The sequence below is a fragment of the Nerophis ophidion genome, linkage group LG12, assembly GCF_033978795.1.
Source record: "Nerophis ophidion isolate RoL-2023_Sa linkage group LG12, RoL_Noph_v1.0, whole genome shotgun sequence".
In the NCBI taxonomy this organism is placed as follows: domain Eukaryota; kingdom Metazoa; phylum Chordata; class Actinopteri; order Syngnathiformes; family Syngnathidae; genus Nerophis; species Nerophis ophidion.
In genome coordinates, this window is record NC_084622.1 from 12,668,597 (window position 1) to 12,696,195 (window position 27,599).

A 27,599-nucleotide genomic window follows, 5' to 3' on the forward strand; every position below is an offset into this window, starting at 1 on the left:
TAAAGAATATCACAAAACCAAACATGTCTACATATAAACAGTAAAATGATCAACACTTGCAGCAAATGACTGGCTAAGAGTTGCCTAACTTTGACATTTGCAGTAATTTACTTCATGCCAATAAAGTTACAACAGTATATTGTGTGAATGTACAGTTATTGTACAGGTGTAGCCCACAATATTTTCCATAAATTGAGGTGAACACAACAACATCGGAAGACATTTTGGAAGTTTTGAACGTTTGTATGAAAGAAGATTATGAAAAATGTGTGAAATGTCTCCATGCAACAATTTTAGTTTAGAAAAAAAACAATGTCGTTAATAATATGCAAAATGAAATATGCATATGAACTGTGTTGTCCTGAAGTCAATTGTTAATATTCTTTACATGATTACTTGATAGTACTTTTGTATTAGTGACCGCAATGCTTTATTTAGGATTAAACTTGATCTTCCGTCTTGCCTCTGGTGAGGGCGGTCGCATTTTTTTCCGCTCCCTTCTTCTCCCCGCTTGCTCTCTTTGTTTTGTCCTGTCTACACTTTTTTTGAAGCCTCTTTCTTTGCGCTGTCCTCCAAATCTAAACATTAGACATGGAAATGATCAGCTGGACTCTCGACTCCATCCATCTTCTTCCGCTTGTCTGAGGTCTGGTCGCGGGGGCAGCAGCCCAAGCAGAGAAGCCCAGACTTCCCTCTCCCCAGCCACTTCATCCAGCTCTTCCCGGGGGATCCCGAGGCGCTCCCATGCCAGCCGGGAGACATAGTCTTCCCAACGTGTCCTGGGTCTTCCCCATGGCCTCCTACCGGTCAGACGTGCCCAAAACACCTCCATAGGGAGGCGCTCGATTGGCATCCTGACCCGATGCCCGAACCACCTCATCTGGCTCCTCTCCATGTGGAGGAGCAGCGGCTTTACTTTGAGTTCCTTCCCGGATGGCAGAGCTTCTCATCCTATCTCTAAGGGAGAGCCCGGCCACACGGCGGAGGAAACTCATTTCGGCCGCTTGTACCCTTGATCTTATCCTTTTGGTCGTAACCCAAAGCTCATAACCATAGGTGAGGATGGGAACGTAGATCAACCGGTAAATTGAGAGTATTGCCTTCAGGCTCAGCTCCTTCTTCACCACAACGGATCAATACAGCGTCTGCCCGTCGACTTCATGATCCACTTTTCCCTCACTCGTGAACAAGACTCCGAGGTACTTGAATTCCTCCACTTGGGGAAGGGTCTCCTCCACAACCCGGAGATGCCACTCCACCCTTTTCTGTGCGAGAACCATGGACTGTCGCTTCATACTCGACTGCGAACCGATCCAGTGAGAGCTGAAGATCTTGGCCGGATGAAGCCATCAGGACTACATCCTCTGCAAAAAGCAGAGACCTAGTCTTGCAGCCACCAAACCAGATCCCCTCATTTTTTTTATTATTATTTTTTTCCATGAAAAAGGGAGTTTTTTTGTGGGTTGGTGCGCTAATTGTAAGTGTATCTTGTGTTTTTTATGTTGATTTAAAAAAAAAAAAAAAAATATATATATATAAAATTATTCTGAGGCCCAGTGGTTGGGGATCACTCTTGTACAGTGTTAGTTTGTCTCATCTTGAACGGGTTTGAATGATTAAATGAAACTTTTATTAGTAGATTGCGCAGCACAGGACATATTCCGTACAATTGACCACTAAATGGTAAAACCCAAATAAGTTTTTCAAATTGTTTAACAAAGTTTTGTTGTACTTGCTGCAATGACAATAACGATCCATCCCTATCATATCCCATTTGGAGCTAAAGTTGTTTATATTTATTTTGCTATAAACGGTAAACAGCAGTTAGATAACGTCACTTCCGCTAAATGACTTCCTGTTGGTTTCACTTCCGGTGTTCGTCCGAAAGCAAGTTGTACATGTCGCGGTCTTCTGTAGTCATTTTTGTTGCCACCCTACACAAAGCAATGCCGTAAGTTGTCTTTAACAAGTTAAAAAATGTCAGACACGTTAAAAAAGTGTAATATTTCCGATATGTTGAATAGAATTGTCAAATTAGATACAATGTGTTCACGTCATTCAGGCAGATACGGGAGTCTCCCTCTGCTGGACATGTTGGGACATTACAGTTCCATTTTGTATGTCATTGCAGACAAATATGTACAGAGGCTATAATAATTTGTGTCTCTTTGTTCTTTTCAGTTTTTCTCCATCTTGTCTCTGAAGAAATGTCCAAAGTAAAAGGTGAAGCCTCCAACAAAGTTCTCTTCATTGACCTGGTGTTGAGTCGGCACTTCTACACGTCTCAGGAGAACACTTCAAATGAACCTTCAGGAGTGAAAGACTTGAATAGTTAAAGAAGTGAGTGTTTATTAACATTGTTATCATTGTTAATCAGTCCTGTTGTCAACAAGATGAGGAAGCTTTTTGGGAGTAAAAATAAGATACAAAATGCTTCCTTAGAAAGCAGACAATGAAAGTGGGTGGTATCCCGCCGCGTGTTAAAGGCACAGTACAGTAAGTACAGTAACTGGTCAGCCCCCAAAAGTCTGTGGCCCCCTTGAGGTATTGCATTTGACCTCCCCGTTGGCAAGTCTAGCAGTGGGACTCCTTGTCGTCCACGCGCAGGTAGCCGTCCTTGGCCTTCAGCTGGAGGTGATCATGGCCGCAGTCCAACAACTTCTCCTGCTCCTGCCGGGACTGGCGTGTAGGGACGGCGGGCGTGGTCAGGACAGCGAGGCGCTGGTAGGAAGGAGTCAAGTCAAACCTTCAGACTATGTTCCGAAAGATGTGCAGTGAGTGCATTTTTTTTAATTCAATTTACAAACCCCGTTTCCATATGAGTTGGGAAATTGTGTTAGATGTAAATATAAACAGAATACAATGATTCGCAAATCATTTTCAACCCATATTCAGTTGAATATGCTACAAAGACAACATATTTGATGTTCAAACTGATAAACATTTTTATTTCCGCAACTAATCATTAACTTTAGAATTTGATGCCATCAACACGTGACAAAGAAGTTGGGAACGGTGGCAATAAATACTGACAAAGTTGAGGAATGCTCATCAAACACTTATTTTGAACATCCCACAGATGTGCAGGATAATTGGGAACAGCTGAGTGCCATGATTGGGTCTAAAAACAGCTTCCCAAAAAATGCTCAGTCTTTCACAAGACAGGATGGGGCGAGGTACACCCCTTTGTCCACAACTGCGTGAGCAAATAGTCAAACAGTTTAAGAACAACATTTCTCAAAGTGCAATTGCAAGAAATTTAGGGATTTCAACATCTACGGTCCATAAAATTATCAAAAGGTTCAGAGAATATGGAGAAATCACTCCACGTAAGCGGCATGGCCGGAAACCAACATTGAATGACCGTGAAATTCGATCCCTCAGACGGAACTGTATCAAAAAACGACATTAATCTCTAAAGGATATCACCACATGGGCTCAGGAACACATTAGAAAACCACTGTAACTAAATACAGTTTGTCGCTACATCTTTAAGTGAAAGTTAAAGCTCTACTATGCAAAGCAAAAGCCATTTATCAACAACATCCAGAAACGCCGCCGGCTTCTCTGGGCTCAAGATCATTTAAGATGGACTGATGCAAAGTGGAAAAGTGTTCTGTGGTCTGACGAGTCCACATTTCAAATTGTTTTTGGAAATATTCGACATCGTGTCATCCGGACCAAAGGGGAAGCGAACCATCCAGACTGTTATCGACGCAAAGTTCAAAAGCCAGCATCTGTGATGGTAAGTTACCCAAGGCATGGGTAACTTACACATCTGTGAAGGCACCATTAATGCTGAAAGGTACATACAGGTTTTGGAACAACATATGCTGCCATCTAAGCGCCGTCTTTTTCATAGACGCTTATATGGACCCTGCTTATCTTGTCTTTGTAGCATATTCAACTGAATATGGGTTGAAAAGGATTTACAAATCATTGTATTCCGTTTTTATTTACATCTAACACAATTTCCCAACTCATATGGAAACGGGGTTTCTATGGATATATATATATATATATATATATATATATATATATATATATATATATATATATATATATATATATATATATATATATATACAGAGGTGGGTAGTAACGCGCTACATTTACTCTGTTACATTTACTTGAGTAACTTTTGGGATAAATTTTAATTTTACGAGTAGTTTTTATGCAACATACTTTTACTTTTACTTGAGTATATTTATAGAGAAGAAACGCTACTTTTACTCCGTTCCATTTATCTACATTCAGCTCGCTACTCGCTACTTTTTTTTAATCGATCTATTAATGTTTGTTTTGGTTAATGACAGAGCTTCAAAGTAGAATCTACGCATGCCTGCGTTTCACCAATCACATGTAGTCACTGGTGACGTCGGACCAATCAAACAGAGCCAGGCGGTCACATGACCCGATTTTTACAAGTTGAAAAAAGTATTGGGGTGTTACCATTTAGTGGTCAATTGTGCAGAATATGTACTGTACTGTGCAATCTAATAATAAAAGTTTCAATCAATCAATCAAAAGTGTAAAGGAAAAAAGGCACTTTTTATTTCAACCGTACTTCCCGTCAAAAGCCTAAAGACTGATCGCACAGTTCCTGTCTTCACAATAAAAGTGCCGCTCCATCGCGCCTGCGCTAACAAAATAAGAGTCTCCGAAAGCCAGCGCAAACAAGCTGACAAGCTACGGAGTTTGCCGCCAATGTATTTCTTGTAAAGTGTTTAAAAACGAATATGGAAGCTGGGCAGATAAGATGCCCAAAACCAACTACTTTCATGTGGTATAAGACAGAAAAGAGGAACTTTTTTTTCCTCCATTTGAAAACGTGGATGTCTGAGTCCAATCATTGCAAGTCATCAGAATCAGGTAATACACCAATTTATATTCTTGTATTCATGAAAGATAGGAATCTATAAGTTAAACATGCTTGTATATTCATTAAAACACCTTCAACATGTGAACAAAAACGGCAAAATAAATAAATATAAATGATATACTGTATATATAAATGTATATATGTATATATATACATATATATATATATGCATATATATATATATATATATATATATATATATATATATATATATATATATATATATATATATATATATATATATATATATATATATATATATGTATGACTTGTGTGTGTATGTATGATGTGTGTGTGTATAAATGATGTGTGTGTGTGTGTGTATGTATATGAGGTAGATCACCTCGACTTGGTCATTTACTAAGTAATTGATAAACGTTGAAAAACTTATTGGGGTGTAACCATTTAGTGGTCAATTGTACGGAATATGTACTGTACTGTACAATCTACTAATACAAGTTTTAATCAATCAATCAAATCAATGAATGCCTACTGAGGCTATGGTGCTGTTAAGTTATTGTGGCTCAATGTGCCATTTTTTAAATTTTATTTTAATGTACTATTATTTAATATATATTATTGTTTTAGTTGCTTAAGAGATATTCCTGGCTCTGAATTTGCTCATTGCTATTTTTATGTTTTTGTGCATTATTTGTTGCCGTAATCAGGTTACTCATCAGTTACTCAGTACTTGAGTAGTTTTTTTACAACATACTTTTTACTTTTACTCAAGTAAATATTTGGCTGACTATTCCTTACTTTTACTTGAGTAATAAATCTCGAAAGTAACAGTACTCTTACTTGAGTACAATTTCTGGCTACTCTACCCACCTCTGTATATATATATATATATATATATATATATATATATATATATATATATATATATATATATATCTGAATGTGTTGTGAACAAAGACTTTGACACAATGTCTGTATAATATTATTTAGAGAACATTATATTGTGACTCATTAATCAGTTCTTATCTTGACCATGATTGTGAAGGGTGTGGTGGATAATGACAACCCTCAAAGTAACATGGGAAAAGTAGCCTTGCTCAGTGGCAGTATTGTAGCCTATGAAGTCTATCTGAGGCGCGATTATTGCTAGTTGAAAACTTTACCCAATACCCCGCCTGGAAGTTCTGAAATATAGTTGACAATGGCAATTTTTGACAGTTTCTAAGGGGACTATCTCTTCTGTACAAAACAAGTATTCAACTAATATTTACCTTATAATTATACGTTTTCTGATCTATTTTCTATTACTAGTCCAATTATGGGGGTGCTGGAGCCTATCTCAGCTGTATTTGGGCACTCTGGACGTTTTGCCATCTCATTTGCCGGGCCAACACAGACAACATTCACACACTCGGGACCATTTAGTGTTGCCAATCAACCTATCCGCAGGTGCATGTTTTTGGAGGTGGGAGGAAGCCTGAGTACCCGGAGGGAACCCACGCAGTCACGGGGAGAACATGCAAACTCTACACAGAAAGATCCCGAGCCCGGGATTGAACCCAGGACTACTCAGGACATTCGTAGCGACTTGTCCAGGGTGTACCCCGTCTTCTGCCCGAATGCAGCTGAGATAGGCTCCAGCACCCCCTGCGACCCTAAAAGGGACAACTGTAGAAAATGGATGGATGGTTTTATATATATATATATATATATATATATATATCCATCCATCCATCCATCCATCCATCATCTTCCGCTTATCCGAGGTCGGGTCGCGGGGGCAGCAGCCTAAGCAGGGAAGCCCAGACTTCCCTCTCTCCAGCCACTTCGTCTAGCTCTTCCCGGGGGATCCCGAGGCGTTCCCAGGCCAGCCGGGAGACATAGTCTTCCCAACGTGTCCTGGGTCTTCCCCGTGGCCTCCTACCAGCTGGACGTGCCCTAAACACCTCCCTAGGGAGGCGTTCGGGTGGCATCCTGACCAGATGCCCAAACCACCTCATCTGGCTCCTCTCGATATATATATATATATATATATATATATATATATATATATATATATATATATATATATATATATATATATATTTATTTTTTTATTTTTTTCACCCATTTTCTACCGCTCGTCCCTTTTGGGGTCGCGGTATATTAGTACATTCCAATTTGTTGCTCTTTTTTCACACATGTTGTTCTTTAGATGCTATGTCCTTACTTGCAAACACACAACTGTTTTCATTTCAACAGACACATCAGGCATATTTGCACTAAGCATCAATATCTGATCAGAAAGTTAACACTGTACAGTACAATTAGGTGTGATCATTTCCTTTGAGCTCCACTAAAATGTAGTTTAGTGTAATAAAGTAATTGAAGAGTTACCAAACAATCTGATGGTTGCAAGTGATTGTAACTGTGTCAATTCAATATCTACTAATCAAACTTCTGATACTTGTAGACGAGTCTGGTACTCCTGCATCTGCACAAACAGTTGTTAGGGAGTGCATGTGTGTAAAACACTATGACATGGTGAGGCAGTATTCTTTCTTGGTTTGAACAGTACTTATACTATTGTTAGATTATATTCACTTTTGTCTTGAACAGTAAGATAGTCCCCCGTAGGAACTGTCAAAAATTGCCATCGCTAACCATATTTCAGGTCATCCAGGCGGGGTATTGGGTAAAGTTTTCAACTAGCAATTATCACACCTCAGATAAACTTCATGGGCTACGATACTGCCACTGAGCAAGGCTGCCATAGTAAAGTTACTTTGAGGGTGGTGATTATCCACCACACCCTTCACAATCATGGCCAATATTGGAACTGATTAGTGAATCACAATATAATGTTCTCTAAATCATATTACACCGACATTGTCTAATGTCAAAGTCTGTGTTTACAACACATTCAGCTAAAATGTATTTATACGACTCGCTTTGTGTCGCAATGCCTGATGGGACCCCACCACTTAACAATCAGTCATACCGATGGATAGTCGTCCGTCAAGTGAGGGGGGGTCGTCGTCCGCTGCCATCGATTGACGTTTCGCTTTGAGTTTATACTTGTCTGTTTCTGCTAAGTAAAGGTCACCAAAACTAAGTATAATTATTAAGCTGTTATAGAGTAAATTCGGCGAGGGGAAAACGACTTTTTCAAACAGCTCGTAAAGAAGACACTTCCGTTTGGTCGAGAGGCAAACGTTCGAAATACGTGCCATTTCAGACCTGGGAGTGACGTCACTTCCGTGGAGGAAAATGGTCGCCAGATGGCGCTCGTGTCGCACCGTTTGTTGTAACGTTGTCGTTTTTGAGTCACTTTCATCACTTAGTTTGGTCTTTTCAGAAAATAATAAAGAACAAAAAAAATCTGCATTTTTTTGTAATTTTTATTTTATTTTATTCTTTTTAACATTTTAAGCGTTAAACATACCGAAAAAAAAGTAGTTAGAGTCAAATGCTGCTGGTTAGCCAAGTCACATCCGCTTCCGCATTAACTATACAAAAATAAATAGAAAACGTAACCAGAGACCTGAGAGTGACGTCACTTCTGTTTATAAAAATGGACGCCAGAGGGCGCCCGTGTCACACCGTCTGTTGTAATGTCGTTTTTAAGTCACTTTTATCATTTAATTTGGTCTTTTAAGAAAATAACAACGAACAAAAAATCCGTATTTTTTGTAAGTGTTTTTTTTTCTTTTTTACTTTTTAAGCGTTAATGGGGAACATTATCACAATTTCAAAAGGGCTAAAAACAATAAAAATCAGTTCCCAGTGGCTTGTTTTATTTTTCGAAGTTTTTTTCAAAATTTTACACCTCCCGGAATATCCCCAAACAAAGCTTTAAAGTTCTTGATTTTCGCTATTTGCGATGCGACTATCCATTTCCCTGTGACGTCATACAGTGCTGCCAATACAAACAACATGGCGGTTACCACAGCAAGATATAGCGACATTAGCTCGAATTCAGACTCGGATTTCAGCGGCTTAAGCGATTCAACAGATTACGCATGTATTGAAACAGATGGTCGGAGTATGGAGGCAGATAGCGAAAACGAAATTGAAGAAGAAATTGAAGCTATTGAGCGAATAGCTATTGACGCCATTCGCCCATAGCACCGGTGTACCTAATGAAGTGGCCCATATATGGCTGCCTTATTAGCATCGCCGGGAAAATGTGCAGACCAAACGATCAGGACTTTGGCATCTTGTGACACTGGAGCAACTTAAATCCGTCGATTGGTAAGTGTTTGTTTTGCATTATATGTGGGTATCTAGTTTCAAATGTACATACAGCTAGCGTAAATAGCATGTTAGCATCGATTAGCTGGCAGTCATGCCGTGACCAAATATGTCTGATTAGCACATAAGTCAACAACATCAACAAAACTCACCTTTGTGATTTCGTTGACTTAATCGTTGCAAATGCATCTGCAGTTTATCCATACATCTCTGTGCCACGTCTGTCTTAGCATCGCCGGTCAAATGTGAAGACACTTTGGTACATTCAATGGGGGTCTGGCGGCAGATTTCTTGCCAGTGGTGCAACTTGAATCCCTCCCTGTTAGTGTTGTTACACCCTCCGACAACACACCGACGAGGCATGATGTCTCCAAGGTTCCAAAAAATTGTCGAAAAAACGGAAAATAACAGAGCTGAGACCCGGTGTTTGTAATGTGAAAATGAAAATGACGGGTGTGTTACCTCGGTGACGTCACGTTCTGACGTCATCGCTAAAAGACCGATAAACAGAAAGGCGTTTGATTTGCCAAAATTCACCCATTTACATGGTCTTTTTTCTGCAACATCAAGGTATATATTGACGCTTGCATAGGTTTGGTGATAATGTCCCCCTTTAAACATATAAATAACATGTGTAAGAGTCAAAAGCTGCTAGTTATCGACGTTACATCCGCTTTTCCATTAACAATACACAAATAAAAGACAACTACACAGTGAGTAAGGGCGCAATAAAAATAGTAAGTGTAACCCGAGAGTGACGTCACTTCCGTTTAGGAAAATGGACGCCAGAGGACGCCCGTGTCACACCGTCTGTTGTAACGTTGTCGTTTTTGAGTCACTTTCATCATTTATTTTGGTCTTTTAAGAAAATAATAAAGAAGAAAAAAAATCTGAATTTTTTGTGTGTGTTTTGTTTTTTTGTTTGTTTTACATTTTAAGCGTTTAACATACCAAAAACAAGTAGTTAGAGTAAAAAAATCTGCTGGTTAGCCAAAAGAAGTGAATTAGTGCCATGGAGAATCCCACAACGTCGCCGTTTTCGATTTGCCCAAGTCCCAATGTGTAATGGGCGGTCTATTATCGTATTATGTATTCGGAGTACTCGCGAGTCCACCCATTCATCCATTTTTTTTTGCCGTTTATTCCCCCTCGAATAAAAATGTTAATTTCTAATTTGAGATTTCCATGCGCCGTGAACGCCTCTTGTGAAGAACTGTAGGTCACATGACTCATTGAAGCGGAAGTGCTTGTTGGCTGTTGTTATGCTAAAGCTAACAGCTAGCTTCTACTGTCTGCTATACATGCCCTCTTGTTGTTGTTGTTGACAGGCTAACAACATCGATGGTCAGGTAAATCGTTCGATTTTTAAAAGCGCAATGCTATAAATGACGCTTGGCATGTAACTGCTTTTTATTTGCGTAAACTAACTTTTTATTGGTAAATCTACGTGCTTCGATTAGCCTACAAAAGCTTGTCTTTCTTGTTTGCTAGTAAGTACTGTATGCAGGTTTATCACTTATTCCTTATTCATTGTTTGCTAGTAAGTACTGTATACAGGTTTATCACCTATTCCTTATTTATTTTTTGCTAGTAAGTACTGTATGCAGGTTTATCACTTATTCCTTATTCATTGTTTGCTAGTAAGCACTGTATACAGGTTTATCACCTATTCGTTATTCATTGTTTGCTAGTAAGTACCGTATAGAGCACGGGTCGGCAGCCTTTACCACTCAAAGAGCCATTTTGACCCGTTTCACAAAATAAAGAAAACAATGGGAGCCACAAATCTATTTTGAAATTTAAAATGAAATAATACTGCAAACAGAGTTTTATTACTATGTGCAATGTTCAAATCAGGGGTCTCAGACATGCGGTCCGCACCTAATATGCAAACTTAATGATAGCGGGCCCCACGAGTTGCAGCTTGACAGCCAACCCACCCGAATATTCTGAGATACTACCAAATGTTTGCAGAATTTCCCTCTATTATTAATAAAAAGGGCATCCTATGAAGGTGCTGCCTTTGGCGCCCTCTACAACACGTTCAAACAGCTTGCCAGCCCAGACACATGTCATATGAGGCTTCTGCAGACACACGCCAACGATTGCAAGGCATACTTGTTCAACAGCCATACAGGTTACACTGAGGGTTGTGACATAAACAACTTTAGCACTCTTACTAATATGCGCCACACTTTGAACCCACACCAAACAAGAATGAAACCACGTTTTGGGAGAACATCGGCATTGTAACACAAAATAAACACAAAAGAACAAATACACAGAATCCCATGTATCCCTACTCTCCCGGGCTACATTATGCACCCCCGCTAGCACCAAATCCCCCAACCCCCTCCGTGTGTCGGTTGAAGTGGGCGGGGGTGGGGTTTGGTGCTAGCGGGGGTGTATAATGTAGCCCAGAAGAGTAGGGATGCATGGGATTCTGGGTTTGTTCTTTTGTGTTTATGTTGTGTTACAGTGCCAAAGTTCTCCCAAAATGTGTTTGTCATTCTTGTTTGGTGTGGGTTCACAGTGTGACGCATATTAGTAAGAGTGTTAAAGTTGTTTATATCACAACCCTCAGTGTAACCTGTATGGCTGTTGACCAAGTATGCGTTGCAGTCCCTTACGTGTGTTAACAGAGGCTGAAGTTTAAAGTGTGACTAGTAGCACGTTGATTTCGTGATGTAAATGCTGGTGTGACAACTTGTTTTAGAGGAGGTTAAAGGCTTCGCTATCACTGCACACCCTCAGTATTGAAGTCCAGGTGTAAATTGGAGAATGTCATCCCCGGGTGATTTCTGAGAGAGAAACTAAAATCCGAAAACCTCACAGAATAATCGTTAGGGTCGGCAATTTAACAGCTGAGCCACATCAGAGTGATCAAAGAGCCATGGGTTGCCGACACCTGATATATATGTATATATATATATATATATATATATATATATATATAATCATTAAAAAAAATTAGATTTTAATTGTGTTTGTTAGTCGCACCTGTCGCAGTGTCCCAGGTGTGTAATAGAGTTGAAAGACCATCCATAAAGGAATGCACAACATGGAGGACAAAGCGAGCATCCAGCCGATGGCGTTGCCCCACCAGGGGTAGACGTATTCATTGTTGTATTTCAGAGGGGAGTACTTGATCAAAGCGAAGGCAAAAGTTCCCTTCAATGAACAAGAACACACTTTTAGTTTGATGAAAACATCGGTCCTCTAAATGCAGTAATGTGAAGACGTGATGAAGTAATGCACAATGACCAACAGAGGGTGCTAAAGAGAGTAGAACCAACAAAGCAGGTCACAAGGGTGGATAAGACAAGATGTAGTAATGCATAAAGACCACCAGAGGGTGGTAAAGAAAGAGTAGAACCAACAAAGCAGGTCGCAGGGGTGAATAAGACAAGATGTAGGAATGCATAATGACCACCAGAGGGTGCTAAAGAGAATAGAACCAACAAAGCAGGTCGCAGGTGTGAACAAGAAAATATGTAGTAATGCAAAATGACCACCAGAGGGTGCTAAAGAAATAACCATCAAAGCAGGCCACATGGGGTGAATAAGACACAATGTAGTAATGCATAATGACCACCAGAGGGTGGTAAAGAAAGAGTAGAACCAACAAAGCAGGTCGCAGGGGTGAATAAGACAAGATGTAGTAATGCACAATGACCACCAGAGGGTGCTAAAGAGAGTAGAACCAACAAAGCAGGTCGCGGGGTGAATAAAACAAGGTGTAGTAATGCATAATGACCACCAGAGGGTGCTAAAGAAAGAGTGAAACCAACAAAGCAGGTCGCAAGGGTGAATAAAACAAGATGCAGTAATGCATAATGACCACCAGAGGGTGCTAAAGAGAGTAGAACCAACAAAGCAGGTCGCAGGGGTGAATAAGACAAGGTGTAGTAATGCATAATGACCACCAGAGGGTGCTAAGGAAAGTAGAACTAACAAAGCAAGTCGCAGGGGTGAATAAGACAAGGTGTAGTAATGCATAATGACCACCAGAGGGTGCTAAAGAGAGTAGAACCAACAAAGCAGGTCGCAGGAGTGAAGAACATCCAGCAGTATTTGATGACAGGCCCCGGCCTGCTGCCTATCATGTCCTCGATGTTGTCGTAGAACTTGTCCGCGCCTGCAACCTCAAACGTCCATCACGGACAGGTGAGAAACAACAATACAACTAGACAATAATAACAATATTGACAATAACAAGATGATAATAACGATATTGACAATAACTAGACAGTAATAATAACAATATTGACAATAACTAGACAGTAATAACAACAATATTGACAATAACTAGACAGTGATAACAAAAACATTTACAATAACTAGACAATAACTTTTCCCGCTCACCATAAACCCACGCGATGCAAACCGTCTCGAAAATGGCCACAAAGAGCAGACACATGCCGCTGGCTGCGTAGTAGTCAAAGAGTTGGAAGATGTACATTCCTCCCTGGACACACACACACACACACACACACACACACACACACACACACACACACACACACACACACACACACACACACACACACACACACACACAATCAATCAATCAATGTTTATTTATATTGCAACGGCAAATGTTAATCATTTTCATCAGTGCAAGGAAACACCTTTTAATAAGATAGTTGTCATTTGCTGGCGCACAGAATGTTTCAAAGAATAATAATAATAATAACGGTAATATAATAATATTAATAATAATATAAAAATGATAATATAATTGTTGATAATGATAATGATAATAATAATAATGTTTATATCAATCAATCAATCAATGTTTACTTATATAGCCCTAAATCACTAGTGTCTCAACGCCCGATTGTAGCTGAGATAGGCGCCAGCGCCCCCCGCGACCCCGAAAGGGAATAAGCGGTAGGAAATGGATGGATAATGATGATAATAATAACAATAATTATAATATTAATAATAATACACATATTAATGATAATACAATTAATAATGATGATAATAATAATAATTAAAATGATTAAAATAATAATAATATTAATAATAATAATTGCAATTCTAATAATTAATGTTTAAAATAATAAATGTAATAATATTAATGATACAATAATAATAATAATAATAATGATACAATAATAATAATGATAACAGAATAAAACTAATAACATAATAATAACATAATGATAATAATATTAAGAACAATGTAATAATTATAATTATTACATTGTTACAATAATAATAATTCTTCTCTCTGGCCATAAGACTCTTGAACGCATCATAATAATCCCCTCAACTCCCCCCAAAATGGATTGATTCGCTGGAATATAAAGACAATATAACACACATCCATAAACGTGGATGCATATGCAAAAGTGCAATATATTTATCTGTACAGTAATCAATTTATTTATATCTGCACCTTATTGCGTTTTTGTCCTGCATTACCATGAGCCAATGCAACAAAATGTTGTTCTTATCTGTACTGTAAAGTTCAAATTTGAATGACAATAAAAAGGAAGTCTAAGTCTAAAATAATAATAATGATGATAATAAAAATAATAAAAATGTCAATAATAACAACAACAATAATAATACGAATGATAATGATAGCAATAATAATTATATTAATTATAATGATGGTAACAATCACAATAACATGATAATAGTAATGGTATTATTAATAACAATGTAATAATAACGAAAGTAATAAAAATGCCTCTAATAATAACAATACTACTAATTTTAATGATAATAATAATAATGATCATATCAATACTAATGATGATAATAATAACAATAATGATAATACTAATATTGATATAATAATACTAATAATCATCCTTCCATTTTCTACCGCTTTTTCCCTTTTTGGGGTTGCGGGGGGCGCTGGCGCCTATCTCAGCTACAATCAGGCGGAAGGCGGGGTACACCCTGGACAAGTCGCTACGTCATCGCAGGGCCAAACTAATAATCATACTACCACTGATTATACTAATAATACTATTAATAATAATGACAATAATATTAACAATAATAATAATGGTAGTAATATTAATGTTAATAATATTGATAATGATAATAGTAATAATGATAATAATAACATCCATCCATTCTTTTTCTACAGTTTGTCCCTCTTGGTGTGGTAGGGGGTGCTGGAGCCTATCCCAGCTGCACATGGGCGTAAGTCGCCACCTCATCGCAGATGGACAACATTCACACGACAATAATAACAATATTTAAAATTGTATTTATAATACAAATAATAATGATGATAATAATTATAGTAATGATAATATTGATAATAAAAATGATAATAATAAAAGTAAAAATAATGTTTATAATAATAATAATAATAATAACAGTAATAATTATAATGATAATAATAATATATTATTATGAATTGTAAATTAATAATAATAATTAAGTATTAATAATAACATAATGATAATGATGATAATATTAATAAAAATATAATAGTAATAATAATAATACAAATACAATAATAATAATTACAATGATGAAAATAATAAAAAGGCTAATTATAATAACAAAAAAATAATATTAATGATAATGATAATAATAAGGATCGTAGTAATAGTAATGATTAGAATAACAATAATAATGATAATAATAATAATACAAATAAAATAATAATAATGCTTATAATGATTAAAATAATAAAAATGTTAATATTGATAACAAAAATAATAATACTATTAATACAGGATCATAGTAATACTAATAAGAATAATAAAGATAATAATAATATTGATAATAATACAACTAATAATACTACTTATAATACTACTACTAATAATACTAATGATAATAATAGTGATGTTAAAAGTTAAAGTACCAATGATTGATACACTACGCATGGTGAAAATATTATTATTAATAATAATAATAATAATAATAATAGCATTAATAATAATACATTTTAAAACATGAACAATTCTGGTTATGTATAATAAACCAATTTATGTGCAATTCTGGAGTTTATTCCTGTAAATTATTCCTGAATATTCTGATCATTCCCTGTTGATTCCACCATTAGAGTTAGCAACTTGAAATTGAAAAAAAAAAAACATACTCAGAATTTTGCTGGCCTGCCTAGAGTCATACAGATGACATATACCATAATATTCATAACCCCGTGTTATTGTTTTATTTTGATCCCCAGACGTTGAACATTGTATATAATCATCAAAGTGATATTGGAGTACAGTAAATAGAGATGGTTACCTTTCTCATCTAAACCGATACGGGCCCAAGTCCCAGGACCTGGGAATCGATGCTAGTACTGTATGGTATCAATTTATAATAATTTTGTGTTTGTTAATAAACGTTAATTGTTTAATAGTAAAATCAAAATCATCTGATTATAACTCTTCTGTCAAGTAGTTATATTTTGTTTTCTTATTACATTTGCGAGTATTATTTTGTAGTATTTCCATGCATTTGCAATTTTCAAGACATATGGCGTGTTGCCTTGCCAGGAAGTAGTCTTTGCCATGATGCTGAATGTGCCAGTCTAGTCCCTACAAAGTGTTTAAACTGTAAGCATTGTACTTCTTAAGTACTGTTTGACTATATTGTGCATTTTAGTTTTAGTTATCATTACCAGATTTGAGGGTGTTGAAATCGCCATGTAAAATCGCTAATGCTAATCAGTAGCATCTCTATGTCAAATCCAAGGTAAATTAGCATGGGGAAATGGTGCATCGAGGAGGCCTACTTCCCTCCTCCGCGGCATGCAAAATTGCGGTAAAACCTAAAGACGGTTTGGCTGAGTCCGCTCTGATTGCTGCTTTTGTGCCTGTTTCCTCGCCAAGTGTTTGTTTAATCCGCGACGTCACACGCAACAAAGTTATTGAAACATGTCCCCGTTTTTTTTTTTTTTTTACGTGAACGGATGTAATTCGGCCGGCGCCTGCAATAGTACCCCGTTCCCCCTTACCTCGGTTAGCATAATGAGGCCCATGAGGAAGGAGACCACAGCAACGGCAAGGATGAAGAGCTCCCTGCGGTGTTTACGTCGGAAAGTGGAAGGGTACATGTCCACCATGGCCGTCACCAGGCTTTCCACGCACACAAACTATTACAGACAGGAACCCATGAATGCATCTCATACACACATTGGTGTGTGTGTGTGTTTGTGTTCTTGTATTTCTACCCTTCTTGAGACATCTCCAAGAAAACGTAGCTTCGGAAAACCATTGCAAATAATAGAGAATGTGATGAAATACATAAAAATTAGGGTGGTCGCAAAAAGGAGGGATTTTTCAAATTTGCTTTTAAAAGTGCTACGCCTCCGGACAACATATGAAATAACAAGTGTGTGCAAAAATGTAAGTGCTCCACCTCTGGCCAACATATGAAATAACAAGTGTGTGTAAGAAATTGAAATGCGCACCCTTTGGCCAAAATGTATTTTAAAAAACAAAATACATATGTATATAGATACGTACTGTAATAACTTTAAGTAAATAATGCAGATTAAAAAACATTTACAAAAAAAAAATATATTTTTTTATTTAAAAGCTTACCGTTTTTATATTTGCATATTATGTATGTAGTATTACTGTTATAAATACAAGTCTTTATATATCTAGAAAGGGTGGTCCTAAAGAGGTAGGCATTTTTCTCAGGTCTCAAGAAGGTAAGAAATACAAGAATGTGTGTGTTTGTATTTTTACCCTTCTTGAGACATCACCAAGGGAACGTAGCTTCCATATAAGGACCGGTGAACAAGTTGGGACATAAATTATGGTCCCAATACAGAAAACCATTGCATTTAATAAAGATTGTCTCATTTGCACCCCTGCTGGTGAATTACATCAAATTTAGGGTGGTCCCAAAAAGGAGGGATTTTTCAAATTCGCTTTTAAATGTGCTCCGCCTCTGGACAACATGAAATAACAAGTGTGTGCAAAAATGTAAGTGCTCCCCCTCTGGCCAACATATGAAATAACAAGTGTGTGTAAGAAATTGAAATGCGCCCCCTTTGGCCAAAAGGTATTTTAAAAAACAAAATACATATGTATATAGATACGTACTGTAATAACTTTAAGTAAATAATGCAGATTAAAAAACATTTACAAAAAAATAAATAATTTTTTTTATTTAAAAGCTTACCGTTTTTATATTTGCATATTATGTATGTAGTACAGGGGCGCTCACACTTTTTCTGCAGGTGAGCTACTTTTCAATTGACCAAGTCGAGGGGAGATCTACCTCATTCCTATTTATAATTTATATTTATTTATTTATGAAAGAGACATTTTTGTTAACAAGTTAATGGTGTTTAATGATAATACAAGCATGTTTAACACAAATAGATTCCTTTCTTTCATGAAGACAATGTGCAATGTTCAAATCAGGGGTCTCAGACATGCGGCCCGCACCTAATATGCAAACTTAATGATAGCGGGCCCCACGAGTTGCAGCTTGACAGCCAACCCACCCGAATATTCTGAGATACTACCAAATGTTTGCAGAATTTCCCTCTATTATTAATAAAAAGGGCATCCTATGAAGGTGCTGCCTTTGGCGCCCTCTACAACACGTTCAAACAGCTTGCCAGCCCAGACACATGTCATATGAGGCTTCTGCAGACACACGCCAACGATTGCAAGGCATACTTGTTCAACAGCCATACAGGTTACACTGAGGGTTGTGACATAAACAACTTTAGCACTCTTACTAATATGCGCCACACTTTGAACCCACACCAAACAAGAATGAAACCACGTTTTGGGAGAACATCGGCATTGTAACACAAAATAAACACAAAAGAACAAATACACAGAATCCCATGTATCCCTACTCTCCCGGGCTACATTATGCACCCCCGCTAGCACCAAATCCCCCAACCCCCTCCGTGTGTCGGTTGAAGTGGGCGGGGGTGGGGTTTGGTGCTAGCGGGGGTGTATAATGTAGCCCAGAAGAGTAGGGATGCATGGGATTCTGGGTTTGTTCTTTTGTGTTTATGTTGTGTTACAGTGCCAAAGTTCTCCCAAAATGTGTTTTGGGAGAACTTTCCATTAAGGAAATTAAAAGTACAAATTTAAGTATGGCTTTACCACATTAGTCATAATTTTTGCGCATACATAAAACATCTCTATGACCGTAAAACCAGATTTCTGATGAAAAATATAATTCTATTACTTGCATTGATTGGAATTAGACAGTGGTGCTGATAACGTCCGCATTTTCAAATGGAGGAAAAAAAAAGTCCTCCTTTCTGTCCAATTCCACATGAAAGTGGTTGGATTTGGCATCTCATTTGTCCAACTTGCATACTCGTTTTTAAACACTTTGTTATGAGAGTTGCATATGTGTGTGGCCCTTTAATGTCTGGCAGCAGGTGAGTGACGATAGTGAGTGTGCGGGTGGGCAAGCAAGTGAGAAAGCGGTCGCTGAGGGCGGGGGAGAAATACATTGGCATCAAACTCCGTAGCTTGCTAGCTTGTGCACGCTAGCTTTCTGAGACTCTTATTTTGTTAGCACAGGCAGGATGAAACAGGTCTTTTATGGTGAAGACAGGAACTGTGCAGTCGGTCTTTAGAGTTTTGACAGTAGGTACGGAGTCTCTAGAAATAAAATGTGTTTCTCTGCGTCCGCCCTGTTAGAGATTTTTTTCTTAAATATGAGCTCGCAGCAGCCAGCGTCATCTCACAAGATCCTCGGGTGCCGAGAATGTCAAACAACTGACGAAAGTGAAGTCTTGGTATGATTGAGGATTGCTCATTTTTATGTATATTTTTTAATGCCTGGCTTGAGATCGACTGACACACCCTCCGAGATCGACCAGTCGATCGCGATCGACGTAATGCCCACCCCTGATGTAGTATTACTGTTATAAATACAAGTCTTTATATATCTAGAAAGGGTGGTCCTAAAGAGGTAGGCATTTTTCTCAGGTCTCAAGAAGGTAAGAAATACAAGAATGTGTTTGTGCGTGTGTGTTTGTATTTCTACCCTTCTTGAGACATCTCCAAGGATACGTAGCTTCCATATAAGAACCGGTGAACAAGTTGGGACACAAATCATGGTGCCAATACGGAAAACCATTGCAACTAATAGAGAATGTGATGAAATACATAAAAATTAGGGTGGTCCCAAAAAGGCGGGATTTTTCCAATTTGCTTTTAAAAGTGCTACGCATCTGGTCAACATATGAAATAACAAGTGTGTGAAAAACTGTAAGTGCTCCCCCACTGGCCAACATATGAAATAACGAGTGTGTGTAAGAAATTGAAATGCGCCCCCTTTGGCCAAAATGTATTTTAAAAAACAAAATACATATGTATATAGATACATACTGTAATAACTTTAAGTAAATATTGCAGATTAAAAAACATTTACAAAAAAATATATATATTTTTTTATTTAAAAGCTTACCATTTTTATATTTGCATATTATGTATGTAGTATTAATGTTATAAATACACATCTTTATATATCTAGAAAGGGTGGTCCTAAAGAGGTAGGCATTTTTCTCAGGTCTCAAGAAGGTAAGAAATACAAGAATGTGTGTGTTTGTATTTCTACCCTTCTTGAGACATCACCAAGGGAACGTAGCTTCCATATAAGGTCCGGTGAACAAGTTGGGACATAAATCATGGTCCCAATATGGAAAACCATTGCATCTAATAAAGATTGTCTCATTTGCACCCCTGCTGGTAAATCACATCAAAATTAGGGTGGTCCCAAAAAGGAGGGATTTTTCAAATTCGCTTCTAAGAGTGTTCCGCCACTGGTCACCATATGAAATAACAAGTGTGTGTAAGAAATTGAAATGTGCCCCCTATGGCTAAAATGTATTAAAAAAAATGCATATGTATATGGAGACATACTGTAATAAATTGATATAAATAATGCAGATTAAAAAAACTTTTACAATTTTTTTAAATTTATTTTTCTTTTATTTAAAAGCTTCCTTTTTTTATATTTGCATAGTGTGCATTTACTATTAATGTTGTGAAAACAAATCTATATACATCTAGAAAGGGTGGTCCTAAAGAGGTAGGCATTTTTTTTGAAGGTCTTAAAAAGGTAAGAAATACAAGAATGTGTGTGTGTTCTTGTATCTCTACACTTCTTGAGACATCACCAAGTAAAAGTACCTTCCATATAAGGACCGGTGAACAAGTTGGGACATAAATCATGGTCCTAATAACGTTACATCTAGTAGACAATGTCTCATCTGCACCCCTGCTGGTGAAATCTATCAAAATGAGGGTGGTCCCGAAAAGGAGGGATTTTTCAAATTTGCTTTTAAAAATGCTCCGCTTCTGGCCAACATATGAAATAACAAGTGTGTGTAAAACATTGAAAAGCGCCCCCCTAGGCCAAAATGTATTTAAAAAAATAAAATAAAATGCATATGTATATAGAGACATACTGTAATAACTTGAAGTAAATAATGCAGATTAAAAACATTTACAAAAAAATCAAAACATGTTTTATTTAAAAGCTTGCCTTTTTTATATTTGAATAGTATGGATGTAGTATTATTGTTGTAAATACAAGTCTATATATCTAGAAAGGGTTGTACTAAAGAGGTAGGCATTTTTTTTGGAGGTCCTAAGAAGGTAAGAAATACAATAATTCGTGTGTTCTTGTATCTCTACACTTCTTGGGGCATCACCAAGTAAAAGTACCTTCCATATAAGGACCGGTGAACAAGTTGGGACATAAATCATGGTCCCAATAACGTTGCATCTAGTAGACAATGTCTCATTTGCAGCCCTGCTGGTGACATCTATCAAAATGAGGGTGATTCCAAAAAGGAGGGATTTTTCAAATTGACTGTGTGGCGCTTTTAAAAATGTTCTGCCTCTGGTCAACATATGAAATAACAAGTGTGTGTAAGAAATTTAAATGCGCCCCCCATGGCCAAAATGTAGTTAAAAAAAAAAAAATGCATATTTATATAGGGACCCACTGTAATAACTTGAAGAAACATAACTAAAAAATAAAAACAAATATTTAAAAGTTTACCTGTTTTATATTTGCACAGTATGTATATATTATTAATGTTGTAAATACAAGTCTTTATACATTTATAAAGAGTGGTCCTAATGAGGTAGACATTTTTTTTAGGTCTCAAGATGGTTAGAAATACAATAATGTGTGTGTGTGTGTTTTGTGTGTTTTGTGTGGGTGTGTGTGGTCTCACCTGACTATCCAGGCCCAAAAAGACAATCATGATGAAGAAGCAGCAGGCCCACAAAGTAGAGAAAGGCATCATGGACACGGCACGTGGATAGGCAATAAAAGCCAAACCTGGCCCTGGATTTGGCACAAATCTTAACCTTAACTTAACTTATGAACTGGTCTTCTAGAAGTTGCATGGACAGCGCGTGCGTGTGTGTGTTGTTGTTGTGTTGTTGTTTTCTCCAACCACTCACCGGATTCCGCCACCTCAGATATGGGCACGTTCTGTTCGTACGACATGAAGCCCAGAATGGAGAAAATGGCGAAGCCGGCGATAAAACTGGTGCCGCTGTTGAGGAAGCACAGCGACAGACAGTCCCTGCAAACGAATGACAAATGTCAATTAAAGCTGCAAGCGGCGATGGACGGGACTGCTTTGGCTGCTGCCCCCGCGGTTGAAGCCCGGATAAGCGTTAGCTAGCCGGCAGCCATCTTAACAAATATTTCACACGAGGGCGAAGCACAACTAATGTTAGAAATTATTCAAATACACTACTTGGTCTAGCTCCATCCTATCTTGCCGATTGTATTGTACCATATGTCCCGGCAAGAAATCTGCGTTCAAAGGACTCCGGCTTATTAGTGATTCCTAAAGCCCAAAAAAAGTCTGCGGGTTATAGAGCGTTTTCCGTTCGGGCTCCAGTACTCTGGAATGCCCTCCCGGTAACAGTTCGAGATGCTACCTCAGCAGAAGCATTTAAGGCTCACCTTAAAACTCATTTGTTTACTGTAGCCTTTAAATAGACCTCCTTTTTAGACCAGTTGATCTGCCGCTTCTTTTATTTTTCTCCTCTGTCCCCCCCTCCCTTGTGGAGGGGGTTCGGTCCGATGGCCATGGATGAAGTTCTGGCTGTCCAGAGTCGGGACCCAGGATGGACCGCTTGTCTGGACCCAGGATGGACCGCTCGCCCGTGTATCGGTTGGGGACATCTCTACGCTGCTGATCCGAGTCCGCTTGGGATGATTTCCTGTGGACGGGACTCTAGCTGCTGTCTTGGATCCGTTTTGAACTGAACTCTCGCGGCTGTTTTGGATCCACTATGGATTGAACTTTCACAGTGTCATGTTAGACCCGCTAGACATCCATTGCTTTCGGTCCCCTGGTCCTGTCCAAGGTTCTCATAGTCATCATTGTCACCGACGTCCCACTGGGTGTGAGTTTTCCTTGCCCTTATGTGGGTTTTTCCGAGGATGTCGTAGTCGTAGTGGTTTGTGAAGTCCTTTGAGACATTTGTGATTTAGGGCGATATAAATAAACATTGATTGATTGATTAAAATATTGTGTCACTGGCGCATTTATGCCATTTATAAGAATACATACTGGGAGCGGTAGGCATACTTGCCAACCCTCCCGGATTTTCCGGGAGACTCCCGAAATTCAGCGCCTCTCCCGAAAACCTCCCGGAAGAAATTTTCTCCCGAAAATCTCCCGAGATTTAGCGGAGCTGGAGGACACGCCCCCCTCCAGCTCCATGCGGACCTGAGTAGGGACAGCCTGTTTTCAAGTCCACTTTCCCAGACAGCCTGTTTTCAAGTCCACTTTCCCATTATATAAACAGCTTGCCTGCCCAATCACGTTACAACATGTACAGATTTTAATAAAAAACTGCACACACAAGGACACGAAGCAGAAGAACGAAAAAGTTACAGCCATGGCGACGCCATCTGTAATAGAGTGATTCTATGTTGTCTGTCGCCATCTCCTTGTGAATGTTGGCTATAGCGTTATGGGGTTGCTTTTTGATTGGCCAACGATTTATGTGGTGTTGTGCACCTGACGGCAAGTGACTCTCGCCAGTACGCAAATGGCAGAACAAAGGTTACTCAAATAGTGAAAGGTAAGTGTTTTTTTTTTAAGTAACCAGCAAGCACAGTACACTTAGTAGAACAACTGTGTTTTTATTACTGTGTATTTGATAGGTGCCGTCTGAAATTCAACAATTTATTTTATTTATATATGTAATAAAATAAATATATATAGCTAGAATTCACTGAAAGCCAAGTATTATATACATGTATATATATATATATATATATATATATATATATATATATATATATATATATATATATATATATATATATATATTTATATATTTATTTATGTATATATATAAATATATATATGAAATATATATGAAATACTCGAGTTGGTGATTTGTAGATGTAAATATACTCGTCCCCTCTTAACCACTGCTCGCCCCAACCACGCCCCTGACCACGCCCCCAACCACGCTTCGGCTCCACCCCCGACTAATAATGTAATAATAACAAAAAACACTCCTGTAGTCGCTGAGGTGTGTGCTAAAGCAAAAATAACCATAGTTCCTGAGCAGCACCTTTATTTATTCCACTAGATGGCAGTAACTGCCTTTGCAGGATAATAATCAACTCTATCATCTTCATCTTCCTCTGCAAGGCTTGAAAAAGTTGTCAAAACTATTGTTTGCAATGTTCAGTCGTGGTCAAAAGTGTACGTACAAGTGTAAAGAACATGATGTCATGGCTGTCTTCAGTTTCCAATAATTTGTGCAGCCCTTTGAGACACTAGTGATTTAGGGCTATATAAGTAAACATTGATTGAAGATTTTTTTGTGATGTAGTGATCGGAGCTCATACATCGACGTCCCACTGAGGTGAGTTTTTCCTTGCCCTTCTGCGGGCTCTGTACCGCGGATGTCGTTATGGCTTGTGCAGCCCTCTGAGACACTTGTGATTTAGGGCTATATAAATAAACATTGATTGATTGATACTTGTCGGTCGCAAAAAAAGTTCATGAAGTTTGGTTCTTTTATGAATTTATTGCAATAAGGCGTTTTTGGTAGCCATTCACAAGCTTCTGCCTGAATTTTTGACCACTCTTGACAAAATTGGCGCAGATCAGCTAAATGTGTTGGTTTTCCTGACATGGAATTGTTTCTTCAGCATTGTCCACACGTTTAAGTCAGGACTTTGGGAAGGCCATTCTAAAACCTTCATTCTAGTCCGATTTAGCCATTCCTTTACCACTTTTGATGTGTGTTTGTGGTCCTGTTGGAACACCCAATGTGTTCCCCCGGGATGCAAACGGACCACTCCGGACATGACTTGCAGGTAGGAACATGATTTAATCTTGAACATTAAAGAAACACCAAAAAACAGAAAAACCAGACGGAAAAAAAAAAGTGCCGATGGCACTGGATGCTAGCTTAGCACTTAGCAAGGACTAGAGACGGGAATACCCACGTATCAGCAGCGTGAAGCAAACAAAGAAGCCAGGACGAGTGACCGGCAAAGGCAGGCTTAAATAATGTCTCTTGATTACAAACAGTTGAGCTTCCCGAACAACAGAGGCAGGTGAAAATCAAAAGTAGCCATGGTAGCAAACTCAGGAGGTGCACAAACAGGAACTAAAGGAGTGCAAAACTAACCGAAAACACAAAACCTGATCCGGACCACGGATTCTGACACTTAACTTTGACCCAACCTCTGGGCTGATGATTTTAGCTTGTCCTGAAGAATTTGGGGCTAATCCTCCTTTTTCATTGTCCCATTTACTCTGTAAAGAAGCAGTTCCATTACCAGCAAAACAGGCCCAGAGCATAATACTACCACCACCATGCTTGACAGTAGGAATGGTGTTCCTGGGATTAAAGGCCTCACCTTTTCTCCTCCAAACATATTGCTGGGTATTGTGGCCAAACAGCTTCATTTTTGTTTCAACAGTGGAGGATGAATGTCCCGTAACAAGACGATAGAGAAAAAAAAAGAAGCTTATCGACTACGGAAGACAAAGGCGGACACGCGCACCTTTTCAGGACTTATGCAGATCCCAAATACAGATCAGCAGGTACCAGAAGGTAAGAACATTTTCTTTTGCATAATATTGTGAAACAAAAAGCCAGATAATATGTGTTACCTTATACACACACATAATATTCTTATGTTGAAGCACATCAAACAGTGAAACCTACACGTATCTCTTATGTGTGACTGCCATCTACTGGTCACACTTATCATTACACCATGTACCAAATTAAATTGCTTTGAGGTGGGTAAGCTCAACCAAACTTATTCCGTACATTATAAGGCGCACTGTCGAGTTTTGAGAAAATAAATGATTTTAAGTGCCCGTTAGTTCGGAAAATACAGTATATCAATTTTCATCACTAAGATTCTATATTTATATTATTATACATCCGTCCATCCATCCATTTTCTACAACTTGTCCCTTTCGGGGTTGCTATTTAGTGTTGGGTCCACTATATCAGGGCTTCTTAACTTTTCCACTACAGACGGTCCGGGGACCTACTCAAATATTGACACTGAATTAGTGATCTTACACTCGATTTTAATCGTATTCGATAATTATATCTAACCTAATTATAGTTTAAAACCTTTTAAAAAATGTGTGAAGCCATGTGTTAATCACAAAGATTGTTATTCATTTAACACATACACCTTAGGCTTAGGTCAGGCTGATGAGAAAAATAAGTACTAATCATAAGAAGTGCATGAGAAGTGACTCATAAGTAACTGAGGAAAAATGTAATACTAGTACATAATAATAATATTTCCTATCTAATCCATTAAGGAAATTAAAAGTACAAATTTAAGTATGGCTTTATCACTTTAGTCATCATTTTTGCGCTTATAAAGCGTCTCTATGACCATAACACCAGACTTCTGATAAAAAATGTAATTCTAGTACATCATAATAATATTTCCTATCTAATCCATTAAGGAAATTAAAAGTACAAATTTAAGTCTGGCTTTACCACTTCAGTCATCATTTTTGCGCTTATAGAGCGTCTCTATGACCTTAACACCAGACTTCTGATAAAAAATATAATTCTAGTACATCATAATAATATTTCCTATCTAATCCATTAAGGAAATTAAAAGTACAAATTTAAGTATGGCTTTACCACATTAGTCATAATTTTTGCGCATACATAAAACATCTCTATGACCGTAAAACCAGATTTCTGATGAAAAATATAATTCTATTACATAATAATAATATTTCCTATCTAATCCATTAAGGAAATTAAAAGTACAAATTTAAGTATGGCTTTCACTTTAGTCATAATTATTGCGCTTATAAAGCATCTCTATGACCTTAACACCAGACTTCTGATGAAAAATGTAATACTCGTTCATAATATTAATATTTTCTATCTAATCTGTTAAGAAAATTAAAAGTACAAATTTAAGTATGGCTTTACCACTTAAGTCATAATTTTTGCGCTTATACAGCGTCTATGTGGCCTTAACGCCAGACTTCTTCTGTTTGTTTGATATTGTCATTACTGCCACATGTGGTATAAAA

At 37.8% G+C, this 27,599-nt stretch overlaps 1 protein-coding gene, 1 long non-coding RNA gene and 2 other non-coding genes across 5 annotated transcripts in view; 2 read left to right on the plus strand and 2 right to left on the minus strand.

Annotated features, from left to right (window-relative positions):
• Positions 1-1,526: 1,526 nt before the first annotated feature.
• Positions 1,527-27,599, minus strand: part of slc6a13 (solute carrier family 6 member 13) — a 68,796-nt gene continuing 42,723 nt past the window's right edge. Inside the window, exons 9-15 of the mRNA XM_061916852.1 lie at positions 22,483-22,607; positions 22,251-22,363; positions 17,025-17,162; positions 13,442-13,544; positions 13,114-13,214; positions 12,077-12,247; positions 1,527-2,721 (exon numbers count right to left, since the gene is read on the minus strand). Coding sequence (XP_061772836.1) covers positions 2,575-2,721; positions 12,077-12,247; positions 13,114-13,214; positions 13,442-13,544; positions 17,025-17,162; positions 22,251-22,363; positions 22,483-22,607 — 898 coding nt within the window. The 3' untranslated portion in view covers positions 1,527-2,574. The remainder of the gene's footprint in view (positions 2,722-12,076; positions 12,248-13,113; positions 13,215-13,441; positions 13,545-17,024; positions 17,163-22,250; positions 22,364-22,482; positions 22,608-27,599) is intronic.
• LOC133562984 (uncharacterized) lies at positions 1,868-26,144 on the plus strand. Of its 2 annotated transcripts, none has more exons than XR_009808972.1 (3): positions 1,868-1,951; positions 2,182-2,340; positions 25,994-26,144. It is a non-coding gene; the product is annotated as an uncharacterized LOC133562984 (long non-coding RNA). The 2 variants fall into 2 exon arrangements; XR_009808971.1 differs by lacking the exon at positions 25,994-26,144 and adding an exon at positions 2,608-4,053.
• LOC133563864 (U4 spliceosomal RNA) lies at positions 5,933-6,073 on the plus strand. The gene has a single exon (XR_009809147.1). It is a non-coding gene; the product is annotated as a U4 spliceosomal RNA (small nuclear RNA).
• Positions 7,451-7,591, minus strand: LOC133563858 (U4 spliceosomal RNA). The gene has a single exon (XR_009809142.1). It is a non-coding gene; the product is annotated as a U4 spliceosomal RNA (small nuclear RNA).